The sequence below is a fragment of the Saccharomyces mikatae genome, assembly GCF_947241705.1.
Source record: "Saccharomyces mikatae IFO 1815 strain IFO1815 genome assembly, chromosome: 4".
Lineage (NCBI taxonomy): Eukaryota > Fungi > Ascomycota > Saccharomycetes > Saccharomycetales > Saccharomycetaceae > Saccharomyces > Saccharomyces mikatae.
Genome location: NC_079259.1, coordinates 948,906 through 966,556, shown reverse-complemented (window position 1 = coordinate 966,556; position 17,651 = coordinate 948,906). Strand labels below are relative to the sequence as shown.

The following is a 17,651-nucleotide window of genomic DNA, read 5'->3' as shown; positions in this document are numbered from 1 at the left end:
CCGTTTTGACGCGTTCCGTGACACGTTAAAGCGTAATAGCTTCACAAAAGGAGATTCCAGAAGTTTCGTGCCGTTCGTGGCAATTGAAAGGTGTGATTGTATTCTATGGGCTTAAAGTTAAAAGAGTTATTTTTTATAACGAGCATGGGAAAATAATCATTACAGGTGACAACAAGAAAAGCTTCATTTGATAGAGATGGGAATACCGGGCTTGCTGCCCCAATTAAAAACGATTCAAAAGCAAGTAACCTTAAAAAAATATATGCACCAAACATTAGCTATCGACGGTTATGGATGGCTACATAGAGCTTCCTGTGCGTGTGCATTCGAACTCGTGATGGATAAGCCAACAAATAAGTATTTGCAGTTTTTCATCAGAAGGTTACAACTACTAAAACGCATGAATATCAAACCATATATAGTTTTTGATGGTGGATCGCTTTTTGTGAAAAGCCAGACAGAAACTCGAAGAAAGAAGAAAAGATTAGAGAACAAAATAATTGCAAAGAAGCTCTGGTTGGCCGGCGACAGATATAATGCAATGGAATATTTCCAAAAAAGTGTTGATGTCACACCTGAAATGGCTAAATGTATTATAGACTATTGTAAAACACATTCTATCCTCTATATTGTGGCACCATTTGAAGCAGATCCACAAATGGTTTACTTAGAAAAAATGGGTCTTATACAGGGAATCATATCAGAAGATTCGGATTTATTAGTTTTTGGTTGTAAAACGCTTATAACAAAGTTAAATGATCAAGGAGAAGCTTTAGAAATCTCAAAAGATGATTTTTCAGCCTTACCTAAAAACTTCCCACTAGGAGAACTAACCGAACAACAATTTCGTAATCTAGTTTGTCTGGCGGGCTGTGATTACACCAGCGGCATTTGGAAGGTAGGCGTAATCACTGCTATGAAAATTGTAAAACAATACTCTGAAATGGATGATATCCTAACCCAAATAAAACAAACAGAAAAGTTTCGTTTGAGTAAGACGTTTAGGAAAGAGGTCGAATTTGCTAATTATGCGTTTCAATACCAAAGAGTGTTTTGCCCTGTAGCAAATCGTATTACCACATTAAATAATATTCCTGGACCACTTATAAATTCTCACGCTGAGAAAATAAAAATCATGGGATGTATTGGTTCCGTTGTCGAAAAGGGATCAGGAATACGAAAGGGTGTCATTGACACTAAAAATATAGACCATAAAGTTCATGAAATGATAGCAAAAGGTGAATTAAACCCAATGGACATGACTTCTATACTTCTTAATAGGGAGAAAAAAATAAGGACAAGAAATTTGTATAAGCTAGATTTACCCGTAGGCGAATTCGATTCACTCAATAATAAAGCTAAGCAATTGCCAGTAGATGCGCATCATATTATGTTCAAAAGAGATGGTTCATTCGGTAATAAAAGTGCGTCCTCTTTTTTTCTAAACTCATCGACGACAGTCACAGACGTTGTACCTTATATTGTTTAAAACGTGTATATGTATGTTCCAGAGCTTTCTTATGTTTTTTTTATTTAATGGCTTCTTTGAGAGAGATATATGCTATTGCTTTCAGCCAAACATAAAACTTAAAAAAAATTGGATTCATGAGGTAAGGAAATCCTCCAATATCAAAGAAAAATATGAATTAAGAAATAAATCGATATAAATGTATACATTATGTTTTAAACTCCATAAAGTAGACTAACTCCACTCAAAATAACTAAGAACCTGTAACCAAGAAAAAAACAAGCCATTCGTAGAGGCCAAGGAAATCAAAAATCGTAAAGCAACAAATAACTAAGGCCAAACCAGAGACAAATCAACAGTTAAAATAATACCATTACTTCCATTCTCAATACTCTCTATAATATGAAACTTCTCGTCTCGGGTGGAAGCTACATAATATGCGTCGCCTTCTTTTTTGAGTAAAATATCACCAGAGAGCTGTGAGGTGCCTCTTTCATTTTCCGTAAAGCTGATACTCTGCACTAGCGTACATTCTGGACTGATTTTTTTGTAGGAATTTTTATCATCGTTGTATATCACGATATGCGATCTCACGAAATTGGAAATATTCTCTTGGATCGCCGTATCAAGTTCCTCTTCGGTAGAACCCATGCTTTCAAGCTTGCCAATGTTATTCGGAAATTGCCACGGCTTCAAAGAAAGCTGAGAGACTGCTCTGTCCGTTGGCGCAATAATAATCAAATCTTCATTGGGATCACATATTTTGTTGTATGTTTCCACATCGTTTCGTACATAGCTTGCAAAAATTTGAATATCCTTAACTAATGACAACTTTGATTCTAAGGATAAAGGAAATAATTCGGCGGAAAATTCCTGTTGCTTTCCCTGCTGTATTCCTAAAATATTATCCAAATTTACCGATGGCTTTGAATAGTCACGAAATTCCATGCTTCCCAACGAATTAGAAATTGCTTGAGAACCAGGTTCCCGATGAGGGATTTCTTCTGGCGCTATTCGTTTATGCAGTCTGCCGTTTGAGTCTCTGAAAGCAATCAAGCTGACTACGTTTTTTCCTCTTGCGACACTGGGCTCTATCACCCAAATTAAAGAAATATAAATCAGTATACTGACCGGTAGGTTGAACATTACGACAATTTTGTAGGTTATTTGTCTTTAACGACTGTCTTGTGAAATAAGGAGGAGAACAAACTTCTAGTTATTTTTGTAGATTAGCCCGATGAGCGGGATGTTAACTACAGTCTGAGTGGTCGCTATTAACGTTATGTACGCAAGTGTATATGAGGTGACTACTGAACAGAAACTAAGTAAGTATAAGGAAGTGTAAAAAAACAACAAAGTTTTGGTGTCCCTCATACTAGTGCTTAGATCTATAATTGCCGGGAAAAAAATGCGCAAGCCCGGAATCGAACCGGGGGCCCAACGATGGCAACGTTGGATTTTACCACTAAACCACTTGCGCTTAATATTATTGACTTTGTTGTAGTCTTAAGATGAGATACGTCAGTATGACGATACATCATTCTAAACGTTCATAAATGTTGGAATAAGTGATTACCACTATACATTTATTCATATAAATTGTTGTAGTTGATGACGAACATTCTTTATGAGAGATGGGCGAATTTTGAGATTGTTGGAATGAAAATCAACTATCGTCTATCAACTAGTAGTCATACTACTAGTACATTATCATATACGGTGTTATAAGATGACATAAGTTATGAGAAGCGGTCATCGAAATAAGTGGAAGCTGAAATGCAAGGATTGATAATGTAATAGGATCAATGAATAAGAACATATAAAACGATGATAATAATGTTTATAGAATTGTGTAGAATTGCAGATTCCCTTTTATGGATTCCTAAATCCCTGAGGAGAACTTCTAGTATATCTACATACTTAATATTATTGCCTTATAAAAAATGGAATCCCAACAATTACATCAAACTCCACTATTATCTCATTAGTATATAAGAAGATGAGTTAACACTAAATTCTTATCATCAACACTCTGATTTATGTCTGAACCTTTTGGTTTAATACACCCAATCAGCGTGTGTTTTATATACCTCTCTTATATAGATTAAGAAGGAACGACTATTCTTAATTATTACAACTTACTAAACTACTAATTATCAACAATAAAACACATATGAAACAATCTTATAACGAAACGAACAGATTGAACAACATAAGGTAAAACTCTGCTTTTCCGAGCTGAACTAATCAAATGTATAAATACCTGAACAATTAGTTAGATCCGAGATTCCGCGCTTCCACTATTTAGTATAAACCATATCTTATATAATATATAGGATAAGTAACATCCCGTGAATTAAGTTGATAAGTCGTTTTGACAATAAGTTACTTCCCTAAGATAGTATATTAGGATCGTCAGGACATCCCGGTATCGGTTGTTCCTGAAATAATAAAAATTATAAAATATTGAGGCAACTTGGCCGAGTGGTTAAGGCGAAAGATTAGAAATCTTTTGGGCTTTGCCCGCGCAGGTTCGAGTCCTGCAGTTGTCGTTATTTTTGAATTTTTCTCTCACATCTGCTCAACTAAAACATTGACTTGATACAAGAAAGAAACGAAATATTATTTTTATTGGGTACACACGACAGCTCAGTCCGTCATGGAACAAAGAGTGACTAGATTACCAACCCTCCGGTCTTTTTAGTAGCGTTATATTCCTGCAAGTCTAGAGCCAGTTTTCTCAGTGAATTCAACACATCTTGAGACATGTTCAATTGTTATTACACTGACTGTCGTTCTTCTTTATCACGTATATGATATCGGTACTAGGTAAGATTATGCGATTTCTTTGCATAATATCATACAATTTACCCACAGCAGTACACGGTCGTGCCGCATTATTTCTTTGAATTAAGCATTTCGAGATTACCCAGTCTAGCTAGCTCATCACATGTATTGATAATACCGCCCCATCCTGACTTAGTGTAATAAACTATGACTTCAATGCTTCTATACCGCCAACACGAGTATTTCATCTAGCCTAATATCCTTACGTACACGATGATTGAAATGTGGCTTGCAAGTAATATCTATTATAACACAAGCTTTTACAATGATCTTTTAACCGTAAGAGAATATGTACATGTACGCATATTTACATGTGGAATCACTTATGATACGCACAGTTCGAAAAATAATTAGTACAACATCAAAGCCCTTATTATATCTTTATATTTTTGGATTATTATGGCAGCGCGCTTGGTCACTGTTTAACATATGCGTTTTTTATGACACATCACAATATAAGGGCGTAAAAATAAATCCCTTAATTTCTATTTACGGACACGAAAGAAAACACCTCTAGCGAAAAAGAAAAAACAATACATTTGAAAAAAAAATAGGTGTCGAGAATACGTTTCAATATACAAAAAAAATTGTTTCTTTCATCATAATACGTTAGATATATACCATATTTTTCGAGGATATTGGCTGTAAACCTTTCGTTGGGACGTCCTATTATGCTTTTAAATTTGTATTTTCTTTTAGCTTTTCATATTTTATGCTTGGCTAAACTTACGCAAGGCGTTGATATATCAGAGAATAAAGGATCATTAACACCGTTGGAACTGAATGTTTTACAAAATAAATTCGCGTCCTACTATGCAAATGACACTGTTAGCGTAAAAGGTATTACAATCGGTGGTTGGTTGGTAACAGAACCTTACATCACACCATCGCTATATCGTAATGCCACATTATTGGCCAAACAGGAAAATTCTTCCAGAAATATATCCATTATTGATGAGTTCACTCTTTGTAAAACCTTAGGATATAATACATCTCTAACTTTATTAGACAATCATTTCAAAACTTGGATTACCGAGAATGATTTTGAGCAAATCAAAACCAACGGCTTTAATCTAGTTAGGATCCCCATCGGATATTGGGCATGGAAACAAAATAGTAGAAAAAACTTGTACATTGACAACATTACTTACCATGATCCATACGTAAGTGAAGGGCTGCAATTAAAATATTTAAATTATGCTCTCGATTGGGCGCAAAAGTACGAACTAAATGTATGGATAGATTTACATGGTGTCCCTGGATCGCAAAATGGATTCGATAATTCCGGTGAAAGGATGCTCTATGGTGATTTGGGATGGCTAAGGTTGAACAACACTAAGAGGCTGACCCTGGCTGTCTGGAAAAATATGTTTCAAAGTTTCTTAAATAAAGGGGACAATAGTCCGGTGGTGGGTCTTGAGATTGTCAACGAGCCACTTGGTGGTAAAATTGATGTATCAGATATAACAGACATGTATTACGAAGCATTTGACTTGTTCAAGGAAAATCAAAATTCGAGTGATAACACCACATTTGTTATCCATGACGCCTTTCAGGAAATTGGTCATTGGAACTTGGAACTAAATCCAAATTACCAGAATGTCTCGAAGCACTATTTTGGATTGACTAGTGAGAACTATAGCTCTCATGATATTTTAGTCGATCATCATCATTATGAAGTCTTTACTGACGCACAATTGGCCGAAACTCAATTTTCACGTATCGAAAACATTATAAACTACGGGAATTCCATTCACGAAGAACTTTCCTATCATCCTGCAATCGTCGGAGAATGGTCAGGTGCCATCACCGATTGTGCAAACTGGCTAAATGGAGTGGGTGTAGGTGCACGTTACGATGGCTCATATTACAATTCTACGTTGTTTACTACGGACGATGAACCAGTTGGAAAGTGTACCTCCCAAAAACCCTTGGATGATTGGACACAAGATTACCGAGAACATGTGAGACAATTTATTGAGGCACAACTAGCCACCTATTCGTCAAAAACAACGGGATGGATTTTTTGGAACTGGAAGACTGAAGATGCTATAGAATGGGATTATTTGAAGTTAAAAGAGGCCAAGCTTTTCCCTGCTCCTTTTGATAACTATACATACTTCAAAGCAGATGGATCCATTGAAGAAAAATTCTCATATTCTTTGTCAACGCAAGCATTCCCAAGAACGACATCCTCCATTTCACCCTCTACTACGAGTGCTTCCAGAAAGAGTAAGAACTTTGCAATCTCTAGTAAGATAACAGCGCAACACTTATTACCAGTTGACAATATGAGCTTTATTTGGAAAATCAGTATGTGCACTTTTATAGTCACAATCACCACAATTTTTGCTATTCTTTGAAGTGAACAATAACAAGCTGATACATTTGATAGTAGAAAATCATATACTTTTTCGTTATGGTACGGATAGTTAGATTATTAATCATTTAATATAAGAAACTTGAGTATTTAGCAAAAGCACTTCTCTTTATATTATTTTTCCGTAGAAAAAGACAATTTTCAGGATTAAGAAGCTGGAAAAGAAAGTCATTGTTTGTGCTATAATTAACTCAGTTTTGTGATGAGATTTGAGTACAGAACAAAAGAGAGGAGAGGAAGTAAGAAAACAAGTAAAAAATGAGTTCAAGTTCATACCGAGATTCATATTTTCAATGCCACCATTTGTCTGCTCCCCATCACATACTATATGCAGAATGGAACCAGGATATACTGGCACTTCCAGATGAAACTGGAAATGTTGCAATGGCTATAGATGATAATACTCGTAGCGACGCGGGAGATGGAAGACCTGGCCAAGAGGGAGAAAGAAACCCCAATGTACGCGAGGGCAGCCAAGGCAAAGCGTTAATGACAAGTGAACAAAAGAGCAACCGCTATTGGAACTCTTTTCATGACGAAGACGATTGGAACCTATTTAATGGTATGGAGCTCGAGAGTAACGGGGTGGTGACATTCACTGGACGTACATTCGATCATGCTATAAACGGGGGAGCCAATTCCAGGAACGACAATGCCAATGAGCCAAGAAAAGAAACGTTAACTGGCTCTATTTTTGATAGGCGCATCACACAACTAGCGTACGCAAGAAATAACGGTTGGCAAGAATTGGCTCTCCCATAGTCACGATGAGCATAACGTGACGTATATGCTGATCATTGAACAAATATGTGGTGTATGGGTATTTTGCACAGCCGTTGGAACTATACTATTGTGCGAGTGTTTTTTTTTGTAGAATAGTGGCGTAAAATCCACGGGGCCAAAGAGCACTAAGAAAAGTCAGTGGAGGGAATGGCAGCAAAAAGTGTTGTACTGCCATGCTTACTTTCAGGAACGCATTTTTTTTGGTCGGTCTTTAGTGAAATCGTTTTTGGCGCTTTTTGTTAAGATCCAGCTAGTATTTCGGCGGGGAATACACGGTGTTTGTGTGGGCTGATTTATAGTATGTTAAGTATTATCCGTACTCAATTTAAGTTAAGGTTATTCGCTGCTTGCATCTGCGGAATTGTAAAAGCGGATTAAGGAGAGAGCGTAATCATTCCGTTTCTCCTGCTAATGCCCCTTTGCATTATGCCGAAGAGTAGAAACTTTGTTCAAGATTACGCTTTTCTTATAATTTTAAATATGTCTTGCACTCAGTTTTACTGCAAGCGGGTAAAAGTTTTTCGAATCGTTTGCAGACGAACGTAAATTACTACTTTTCAATGATTTCTGATACTCTTTTATTCCATTCTGTCATACTTTTGCTGCATTTGAAACGCTAATTAAGTATCTCTTGACCCTGCTTCTTTTCCTTTTCGATATCTTTTTTGTTCTTCACTTTTTCAATTCTTTAGAAATCTCTCATTTTTTGTTTATTTTGTTATACAGCTCACTCAGACCTTGAGTCATCTGTAGTAAGCTATCTTCAAGAAGCAATGCAAGCTGTGTGATTAGGGAGACTAGTACAATACCGATAATAAACACAGATCTTACTTCAAACTCTAACACCGAGTTTTTTTTGCCCCACAAACCGTGAATCCCACAACATATACTTTTATCTATACGACAGAGACGTGATACTGCTAAAAACAAATGCAAAACCCTCCGTCAATCCGTCCTGATATGTACAATCAGGGAAATAGCTCAATAAGTGCTTATAATACCTCTGAGAAAAATACAAATGAGCATCCATCTCCACAAATTGCACATCCCAGCACATCTCAAAAATTACCTTATAGAATAAACTCGACTACTAATAATGAAATCGACACCTCTGTTAACAATAACCCTATCCCACCACCTTTGCCAAATTTATTGCATTTATCTGCTCCATCTGATTATAGACCAATGCATCAAGGACCTATGCATCCATCTTATGTTGTTCCTCCGCATCCAAATGAAGGAAAACAATCAACATCTTTTAATAGATCGCAAAATGCCCACGTAAGTATGCAACCTTCTGTAGTATTTCCCCCAAGAAGTTATTCTGTATCCTACCCACCTCATCAAATGAATCCTCCTTTAACAAATGGACTTCCGAACCAAAGTATATCGTTCAATAGGGAGAATACAGCAGAAGAACAACTTTCAAGCTTTCCATCGCGCAATTCTAGTGTTATTGCTGCACCTCTTCCTTTTCAAAATAGAGCCACTGGCGCCAAAAATCCAGGTGATAATAATACTACTTTAGCCGAATCAGCCACAGATAAAGATGTTCAGCTCATAGGTAGCTCAGGAAAAACTTTGAGAAATACAAGGAGAGCTGCTCAAAATAGAACTGCCCAGAAAGCGTTTAGGCAAAGAAAGGAAAAGTACATAAAGAATCTGGAACAAAAATCTAAAATATTCGACGACTTACTAGCGGAGAACAACTACTTTAAATCGTTAAATGATTCATTAAGAAATGACAACAATATTCTGATAGCTCAACATGAAGCTATAAGAAACGCAATTACTATACTGAGAAGTGAGTACGATGTTTTATGTAATGAAAATCGTATTCTGAAGAATGAAAACAATATAGTAAAAAATGAACATAATATGGCAAGAAACGAAAATGAAACTTTAAAAATTGAAAATAAACGCTTTCACGCCGAGTACATACGAATGATTGAAGACATTGAAAATACCAGAAGAAAGGAACAAGAGCAGCGAAATGAAATAGAACAACTAATAAAGAAGATTAGGTCCTTAGAAGAAGCAGTGAGAAATCAGTCAGATACTACCACGTGACACAATAGGTGGAGAGCGAAGGTCCAGTCTTTGTATTGCAAAAATAAATTTGTCTTGGCCTTGTTGCATATAGAACTTAATAATTAATTAAAGGAAATTCAAGATGAGGTATATTTTTTGATATTTTATGCTGTATTCTCTAGAATATTCTGGAAATAATTCCTCATCTTAAAACCTCGCCTTTGAATAAGGGGTGCACGGACGTTTTTTGACAACCCTTGCAATTCATTGTTTCTATGCTCATCGAACCCCCTAGTTACTAACCCATGTATATATGTATATATATATATCTATATTTATGTACTTACCCATGCATATGTAAGCATGAAATGATGGCTTGTATTGTTTATGTCAGTGGTCTCCAATTAAACAAGTGAACTTTTTTAAACATAAATATGTTAAGGCAGGTCAACAAATCACCGATACAGAAATATTTACAAAAAACACAGTTACTAAGGCCAAGTAGTACACCTCGAATATACCCTCCTATACTATGCAAAAGAACAATTTTCAGTTCAAATACAGCGCCTCAAGCTGCTAATAAGTATCTCACAGAATTAAAAACAAATCCATTAAGTGGGGCTATTATTTCGACTTCCGCTCTAAGAAACTTGAATAATTTGCCCAATTTCAAAAGAACGTATGTCCAAATGAGAATGGATCCAAATCAGCAACCAGAAAAACCAGCTTTAGAACAATTCGGTACAAATTTGACAAAATTAGCCCGCGACGGTAAACTAGATCCCGTCATTGGTAGAGATGAAGAGATCGCAAGGGCTATTCAAATTTTGTCGAGAAGAACGAAGAATAATCCATGTCTGATTGGTCGAGCAGGTGTTGGTAAAACTGCTCTCATTGACGGGTTAGCTCAAAGGATTGTTGCTGGAGAGGTTCCCGACTCGTTGAAAGATAAAGACCTGGTAGCATTAGATTTGGGATCTTTGATTGCTGGTGCTAAATATAGAGGTGAATTCGAAGAACGTTTAAAAAAGGTCTTGGAAGAAATTGATAAAGCCAATGGTAAAGTAATTGTTTTCATTGATGAAGTTCATATGTTACTGGGCTTGGGTAAAACTGATGGTAGTATGGACGCTTCCAACATTTTAAAACCCAAGCTAGCTCGTGGGTTACGTTGTATATCTGCAACTACCCTAGATGAGTTTAAAATTATTGAGAAAGATCCCGCTTTATCAAGAAGATTCCAACCTATCTTATTGAATGAGCCAAGCGTGTCCGATACAATTTCTATACTGAGAGGTTTAAAAGAAAGATACGAAGTTCACCATGGTGTAAGGATTACTGATACAGCATTGGTTTCTGCTGCTGTTCTTTCGAATCGTTACATAACAGACAGGTTTTTGCCTGATAAAGCCATCGACTTAGTCGACGAAGCTTGTGCTGTCCTACGTTTACAGCATGAATCCAAACCAGATGAAATCCAGAAATTAGATCGTGCTATTATGAAAATTCAAATAGAATTAGAATCTTTGAAAAAAGAAACCGACCCAGTTTCTGTCGAAAGAAGAGAGGCGTTGGAAAAGGATTTAGACACAAAAAATGATGAGCTAAATAGGTTAACCAAAATATGGGACGCTGAAAGAGCGGAAATTGAATCTATCAAAAATGCGAAGGCAAATCTGGAACAAGCAAGAATTGAGTTAGAAAAATGCCAGAGGGAAGGCGACTATACTAAAGCATCCGAGCTGCGCTATTCCAGGATTCCTGACTTGGAGAGAAAAGTGGCTTTGAGTGAAAAGAGTAAGGATGGAGATAATGTGAATTTACTGCATGATTCCGTTACCTCTGATGATATTTCTAAGGTTGTTGCGAAAATGACTGGTATTCCTACAGAGACCGTGATGAAAGGTGACAAAGACCGTTTATTATACATGGAGAATTCCTTGAAGGAAAGAGTTGTTGGTCAGGATGAGGCCATTGCGGCCATTTCTGATGCTGTACGCCTACAAAGGGCCGGTTTGACTAGTGAAAAGAGACCAATCGCTAGCTTTATGTTCTTGGGTCCTACAGGTACTGGTAAGACAGAATTAACCAAGGCTTTAGCTGAATTCCTATTTGATGACGAATCGAATGTGATTCGTTTTGATATGTCTGAATTCCAAGAGAAACACACCGTTTCTCGGTTAATAGGTGCGCCTCCAGGTTATGTTTTGAGTGAATCTGGTGGCCAATTAACGGAAGCTGTTAGAAGAAAGCCATATGCGGTCGTTTTATTTGATGAATTTGAGAAAGCGCATCCTGACGTTTCCAAACTTTTGTTACAAGTATTAGATGAAGGCAAACTAACTGATTCCTTAGGTCATCATGTTGATTTCCGTAACACAATTATTGTGATGACCTCAAACATAGGACAGGACATTTTGTTAAACGACACGAAATTGGGTGACGATGGTAAGATTGACGCCGCGACCAAGAATAAAGTTATTGAGGCAATGAAAAGGTCATACCCACCGGAATTTATCAACCGTATTGATGACATTCTAGTCTTCAATAGATTATCCAAGAAGGTTTTGAGGTCCATTGTTGACATTAGAATTGCAGAGATTCAGGATCGTTTAGCGGAAAAAAGAATGAAAATTGATCTAACTAATGAAGCAAAGGACTGGCTAACTGACAAAGGGTATGATCAACTATATGGTGCAAGGCCATTGAATAGATTAATTCATAGGCAAATTTTGAATTCCATGGCAACTTTCTTATTAAAGGGCCAAATCAGGAATGGTGAAACTGTTAAAGTTGTGGTGGAAGATGGTAAGCTTGTTGTATTACCAAATCATGAGGAAGGAGAAGTTATTGAAGAAGAAACTGAAAAGTAACCACTTAAACGGCTTATGGAAACTATGATAAAATCCTTCTTCACTCCCCGTAATAATACATAAAACAAACATAGACATTATTTTTGTAAATAAGAAATTTAAATAAAAAGCTTGAGGTATCATACAATCGAATGGAAGTAACATGATGTATACTAGCAGCACCTATACAGGAAACCTATAGCATGAAAAGCAACTTTATTAATATAAGGAGTTCCTTCAACTTGGAGATCTTCCCCCTAGGGTAATACTTTCAAGTGTCAGCCAATTTCTGTTGATGATGAAAAATTTCTATATCTTTTGAAAGCTTAATATTCTTAACTCAATCAGAGTTGGTGAGTGCATCTCAAAATTTTGCGAATATGGATGACTTCTCAAAAAATACTGAAAGCTTCATATATTGGTTGAAAAATATCGCTAAGATAGACGTATCTCCCAAGATTGAAATCAAAAATTTGTGCTATTGTAATCAGGGCCGCGCAGTAGTTGCGATTGAAAAAATACGGAAGGATGAAACATTGTTTGAGATACCTCGTAGTTCAGTTTTGAGTATAACAACATCCCAACTGGTGCGAGATTATCCTTCTCTTAAAGAAAAGTTTCTGAACGAAATCGGATCATGGGAGGGTTTAATTATATGTATTCTTTATGAGATGGAAGTTTTGAAAGAAAGAAGCCAATGGGCACCTTACTTCAAGGTTTGGAATAAACCGAATGATATGAATATGTTAATATTTTGGGGTGAGAAGGAATTGGAACTTTTGCAGCCATCACTTGTCCTCGAAAGAATAGGGAAGAAGGAAGCCAAAGAGATGCATGAAAGGGTCATTGAATTAATCAAACAAATAGGTGGAGAATTTGCCTGTGCTGCCACATCTTTTGGATTTAATGATTTTGCCTATATTGCAAGTATCATTTTGAGCTATTCTTTTGATTTAGAAATGCAAGATAAGAATACGAATGAAAATGAAGAAGATGACACAAGTGAAGAAGAAACCGAAAGTGAGTGTTATTTAAAATCGATGATTCCATTTGCTGATATGCTGAATGCAGATACTAGTAAATGTAATGCCAATTTGATATACCACTCTGGTTCCTTGAAGATGATTGCCATAAGGGATATTGAGGCGAACGAACAAGTGTATAACATATATGGAGAACACCCAAATTCCGAAATACTAAGAAGGTATGGGTATGTTGAATGGGACGGTTCCAAGTACGATTTTGGAGAGGTTTTACTCGAAAATATAATTGAAGCGATAAGAGAGACCTTTAATGTAAACGCGGAATTCTTGGAAAATTGCATGGACGTCCTACGTAATAACGCCACTATCCAAGATTTATTAGAGGGTGAAGAAGTAATATTAAACTCGTACGACTGTTACTCCAATGGTGAGTTAATACCACAATCAGTACTTTTAGTTCAAACCTTGACAACCATTTGCCAAATTCCAGGTATATACAAAGTGGACATAAAAACATTGGAAAGACAAGCGGAGAGAATTGTAAAGAAATGTTTACAATTGATAGAAAAGGGCTGTGTCACTGAACAATGCAGCAAAACATGGAAACGTTGTATTATGAAGCGCTTAGCCGATTACCCCATAGAGAAGACCGGCTCTTATGAAAAACCACCAGAAGAGAACTCCTTGACAAAGGAAGAACTAAGAAATATTATGGCTTTAAGAGTTTTAAAAAGCGAAATAGATTCATTACAGACATGTGAAGAATCCTTCGACAAGAACTACAAAATTATACCAGATCAAAAACTGCTAGCCAATATCTTGAAGAGAAAGTTCACGAAAGAGGAAGAAAGATTTGCTAAACGTCCTTGTCTGCAAAATTAGCAGTCCTTTAAATTACTATTTCAACAGCGATTACTAACTCCCATAGTTGGCTGGAATTAGCCGCGCAAGCTTGGCGGGGTCCCTTGTTTGGGAATGAGGCGGCTTTAGAAAAGGTAAACTCCGAAATCCCCACAGGCGCCAAAATTGGAGAAACAAGCTTTTGCCGTCGCTGTCCATATAAAGAGACATAAGTAGTGTTATTCACCTCGGAACTCAGAACATTTGTTTTAATTTCTCATAGTTTTAGTAAATCAGTAATTTTAATAATAGTAAAATGTCGGAACAAGAAAGAAATGAAGTAAATTACTCTAATGTAAGGAAGGATAGAGTTGTAACAAACTCCACAGGTAATCCTATCAATGAACCATTTGTCACCCAACGCATCGGGGAACATGGTCCTTTGCTTATGCAAGATTATAACCTAATTGATTCTTTGGCGCATTTCAATAGGGAGAATATTCCTCAAAGAAACCCACATGCTCATGGCTCTGGTGCTTTTGGTTATTTTGAAGTGACTGATGACATTAGTGATATTTGCGGGTCTGCCATGTTTAGTGAGATTGGTAAGAGAACGAAATGTTTAACCAGATTCTCCACTGTGGGTGGTGACAAAGGCAGTGCGGATACAGTCCGTGATCCAAGAGGGTTTGCGACGAAGTTTTATACAGAAGAAGGTAATTTGGATTGGGTCTATAATAATACGCCTGTATTTTTTATCAGAGACCCTTCTAAGTTTCCCCATTTTATCCATACACAGAAGAGAAACCCACAGACAAATTTAAGAGACGCTGACATGTTCTGGGATTTCCTTACTACTCCAGAGAATCAGGTGGCCATTCATCAAGTTATGATCCTTTTTTCAGACCGTGGTACACCTGCTAATTATCGTAGTATGCATGGATATTCTGGCCATACTTACAAATGGTCTAATAAAAAGGGAGATTGGCACTACGTGCAAGTTCATATCAAAACAGACCAAGGAATAAAAAACTTGACCATAGAACAGGCGACAGAAATAGCAGGGACTAATCCGGACTACTGCCAACAGGATTTGTTTGAAGCTATTCAGAATGGTAATTATCCATCGTGGACAGTATATATCCAAACGATGACCGAGCTTGACGCTAAGAAGTTACCATTTTCAGTCTTTGACTTGACTAAGGTATGGCCTCAAAAGCAATTTCCATTACGACGTGTGGGTAAGCTTGTTTTGAACGAGAATCCTTTGAATTTTTTTGCTCAAGTTGAACAAGCAGCATTCGCCCCCAGTACCACCGTTCCGTACCAAGAAGCAAGCGCTGATCCCGTGTTACAGGCTCGTTTATTTTCATACGCGGATGCACATCGATACAGACTGGGACCCAATTTTCACCAAATACCTGTAAACTGTCCTTATGCGTCAAAATTCTTTAATCCCGCCATTAGAGATGGGCCGATGAATGTAAACGGTAACTTTGGCTCGGAGCCTACCTACTTGGCTAACGATAAATCTTACAACTATATCCAACAAAATAGACCTATCCAACAACACCAAGAAATATGGAATGGACCAGCTGTTCCTTACCATTGGGCAACGTCTCCAGGTGATGTTGATTTTATTCAAGCAAGGAATCTCTACCGCGTTTTAGGCAAGCAACCTGGACAGCAGAAGAACCTAGCTCATAACATTGGTATTCACGTAGAAGGTGCCTGTCCTGAAATACAGCAGCGCGTTTATGATATGTTTGCTCGTGTTGATAGAGGACTATCTGAAGCAATCAAGAGCGTAGCAGAGTCTAAACATGCTTCTGAGCTTTCAAGTAACTCTAAGTTTTGAACTACTGAAATAATGAGTAAGTGGCGCTGTTCTCACTTCTCACTATAATTGTTGTACCGTGTATAACTCATCTATTTATTTAATATATTACATTTTACGTATTTTGTTATGATTACGTTTTATTTACTTATGCAATTTGTATGATTCCGATTTCTCTACGCCACCTACTGTTATTAGGGAGAGGCGAGAAGTTAACTTTTTTGAATAGAAAAAAACCCGCCGCCGCCTGGGGAATTACTAAAGAATCTTTCTTAGGGGTAAGGTATAACAACACACTTAACATAAGCAATGAATACACCGCCGAAAGAGATGCAACACTGAACACGCAACAAACGAACGATGTCAGAATTACTAGATAACTTCGAGATGGAGTTTTCCAAATTTTATACCGACAGCAGTCTAGAGGAGACGAACCTTCAAAAATGTCTCAACCATACTCATGAGTTCAAGAGCCAACTAAAGAAGCTGAAAGCTCACTTAAGCAAGCATATTCGAGAATCAGATCCAGAAACCTACAATAATTTGAATGAGAAGGAGAAACAAAAGTTTAAGAGGAAAAGGGAACTCATCATTGAGAAATTAAACAAGTCGCAAAGACAATGGGATCATTCGGTAAAGAAACAAATAAAGCATGTTTCTCAGCAATCAAATCGATTTCATAAAACGATTTTAAACAAATTAAAAGAGTTTGATATAGATAGCGTGTACGTTAATACATTACCCAAGGAAACAATGGAAAATGTTAATGAGGCTATTGGCTATCATATATTGAGATATAGCATAGATAACATGCCGCTAGAAAATAAGAACGAGACCTTTCGGTATTTGAAAGATGTATATGGAATTAACAATAAAGAATCCACTGAATTTATTGAGATGGGCCAAATTGTACATGATCTGAAAAAGGGTGACACAGAAAGTTGTCTAAAATGGTGCACCAACGAATTGGACAGCCCATCATCTAATCATGCAGCTTTATCTTCGTTGAAATTCGATTTATATACTTTGTCTGCAATGCAGGTAGTGATGTGTGGAAATCCTGTCGAGGTATACCACAAAATTACACAGGATGCGCCCTTGGATTGCTTCCGACACAGGGAAAAGGAATTGATGAAGAATGTCGTACCATTGCTAACTAAATCGCTTATAGGCCAGCCCATTGAAGATATTGATTCTAGAGTGAATAAAGAATTAAAAGACTGTATATCTTTATTCGTTAAAGAATACTGTGCTGCAAAACATATTTTCTTTGATTCACCTTTGTTTTTAATAGTACTAAGTGGGTTGATTTCTTTTCAATTTTTCATCAAATATAAAACCATCAGGGAGCTAGCACATGTTGACTGGACCACGAAAGATGAGTTGCCATTTGATGTCAATCTTCCAGGCTTCCTGACCCATTTCCACCCGATTTTTATATGTCCAGTACTGAAGGAGGAAACCACGACCGAAAACCCTCCTTATTCATTGGCATGCCATCATATCATTTCTAAAAAAGCGTTAGACAGATTGTCAAAGAATGGGACAATTACTTTCAAGTGCCCATATTGTCCGGTAAATACCTCGATGAGCAGCACAAAAAAGGTGCGTTTTGTAATGCTTTAAACAA

At 36.9% G+C, this 17,651-nt stretch overlaps 9 protein-coding genes and 2 non-coding genes across 11 annotated transcripts; 9 read left to right on the top strand and 2 right to left on the bottom strand.

Moving 5' to 3' along the window:
• Window positions 1–196: 196 nt before the first annotated feature.
• Window positions 197–1,489, top strand: DIN7 (exodeoxyribonuclease DIN7; the record flags this gene model as incomplete). The annotated part of the gene is made up of 1 exon (XM_056221456.1): window positions 197–1,489. One exon carries the CDS (start codon window positions 197–199, stop codon window positions 1,487–1,489), a length of 1,293 nt encoding a protein of 430 aa, XP_056081245.1.
• Window positions 1,490–1,798: 309 nt separating this feature from the next.
• SMKI04G4690 (uncharacterized protein) lies at window positions 1,799–2,614 on the bottom strand (the record flags this gene model as incomplete). The annotated part of the gene is made up of 1 exon (XM_056221455.1): window positions 1,799–2,614. The coding sequence occupies one exon, from the start codon at window positions 2,612–2,614 to the stop codon at window positions 1,799–1,801; it is 816 nt and encodes a 271-aa protein (XP_056081244.1).
• A 263-nt stretch (window positions 2,615–2,877) lies between these two features.
• Window positions 2,878–2,948, bottom strand: Smki_4.trna18G. Its single transcript has one exon. It is a non-coding gene; the product is annotated as a tRNA-Gly (tRNA).
• A 990-nt stretch (window positions 2,949–3,938) lies between these two features.
• Smki_4.trna17S lies at window positions 3,939–4,020 on the top strand. Its single transcript has one exon. It is a non-coding gene; the product is annotated as a tRNA-Ser (tRNA).
• Window positions 4,021–4,986: 966 nt separating this feature from the next.
• On the top strand, window positions 4,987–6,678 carry EXG2 (glucan exo-1,3-beta-glucosidase; the record flags this gene model as incomplete). The annotated part of the gene is made up of 1 exon (XM_056221454.1): window positions 4,987–6,678. The coding sequence occupies one exon, from the start codon at window positions 4,987–4,989 to the stop codon at window positions 6,676–6,678; it is 1,692 nt and encodes a 563-aa protein (XP_056081243.1).
• Window positions 6,679–6,953: 275 nt separating this feature from the next.
• On the top strand, window positions 6,954–7,457 carry SWM1 (Swm1p; the record flags this gene model as incomplete). The annotated part of the gene is made up of 1 exon (XM_056221452.1): window positions 6,954–7,457. The coding sequence occupies one exon, from the start codon at window positions 6,954–6,956 to the stop codon at window positions 7,455–7,457; it is 504 nt and encodes a 167-aa protein (XP_056081242.1).
• A 951-nt stretch (window positions 7,458–8,408) lies between these two features.
• On the top strand, window positions 8,409–9,548 carry YAP6 (Yap6p; the record flags this gene model as incomplete). The annotated part of the gene is made up of 1 exon (XM_056221451.1): window positions 8,409–9,548. The coding sequence occupies one exon, from the start codon at window positions 8,409–8,411 to the stop codon at window positions 9,546–9,548; it is 1,140 nt and encodes a 379-aa protein (XP_056081241.1).
• A 395-nt stretch (window positions 9,549–9,943) lies between these two features.
• HSP78 (chaperone ATPase HSP78) lies at window positions 9,944–12,382 on the top strand (the record flags this gene model as incomplete). Its single annotated transcript, XM_056221450.1, has 1 exon — window positions 9,944–12,382. The coding sequence occupies one exon, from the start codon at window positions 9,944–9,946 to the stop codon at window positions 12,380–12,382; it is 2,439 nt and encodes an 812-aa protein (XP_056081240.1).
• Window positions 12,383–12,741: 359 nt separating this feature from the next.
• RKM4 (ribosomal lysine N-methyltransferase) lies at window positions 12,742–14,226 on the top strand (the record flags this gene model as incomplete). Its single annotated transcript, XM_056221449.1, has 1 exon — window positions 12,742–14,226. The coding sequence occupies one exon, from the start codon at window positions 12,742–12,744 to the stop codon at window positions 14,224–14,226; it is 1,485 nt and encodes a 494-aa protein (XP_056081239.1).
• A 274-nt stretch (window positions 14,227–14,500) lies between these two features.
• On the top strand, window positions 14,501–16,042 carry CTA1 (catalase A; the record flags this gene model as incomplete). Its single annotated transcript, XM_056221448.1, has 1 exon — window positions 14,501–16,042. One exon carries the CDS (start codon window positions 14,501–14,503, stop codon window positions 16,040–16,042), a length of 1,542 nt encoding a protein of 513 aa, XP_056081238.1.
• A 339-nt stretch (window positions 16,043–16,381) lies between these two features.
• Window positions 16,382–17,647, top strand: RMD5 (ubiquitin-protein ligase RMD5; the record flags this gene model as incomplete). The annotated part of the gene is made up of 1 exon (XM_056221447.1): window positions 16,382–17,647. The coding sequence occupies one exon, from the start codon at window positions 16,382–16,384 to the stop codon at window positions 17,645–17,647; it is 1,266 nt and encodes a 421-aa protein (XP_056081237.1).
• Window positions 17,648–17,651: the final 4 nt, after the last annotated feature.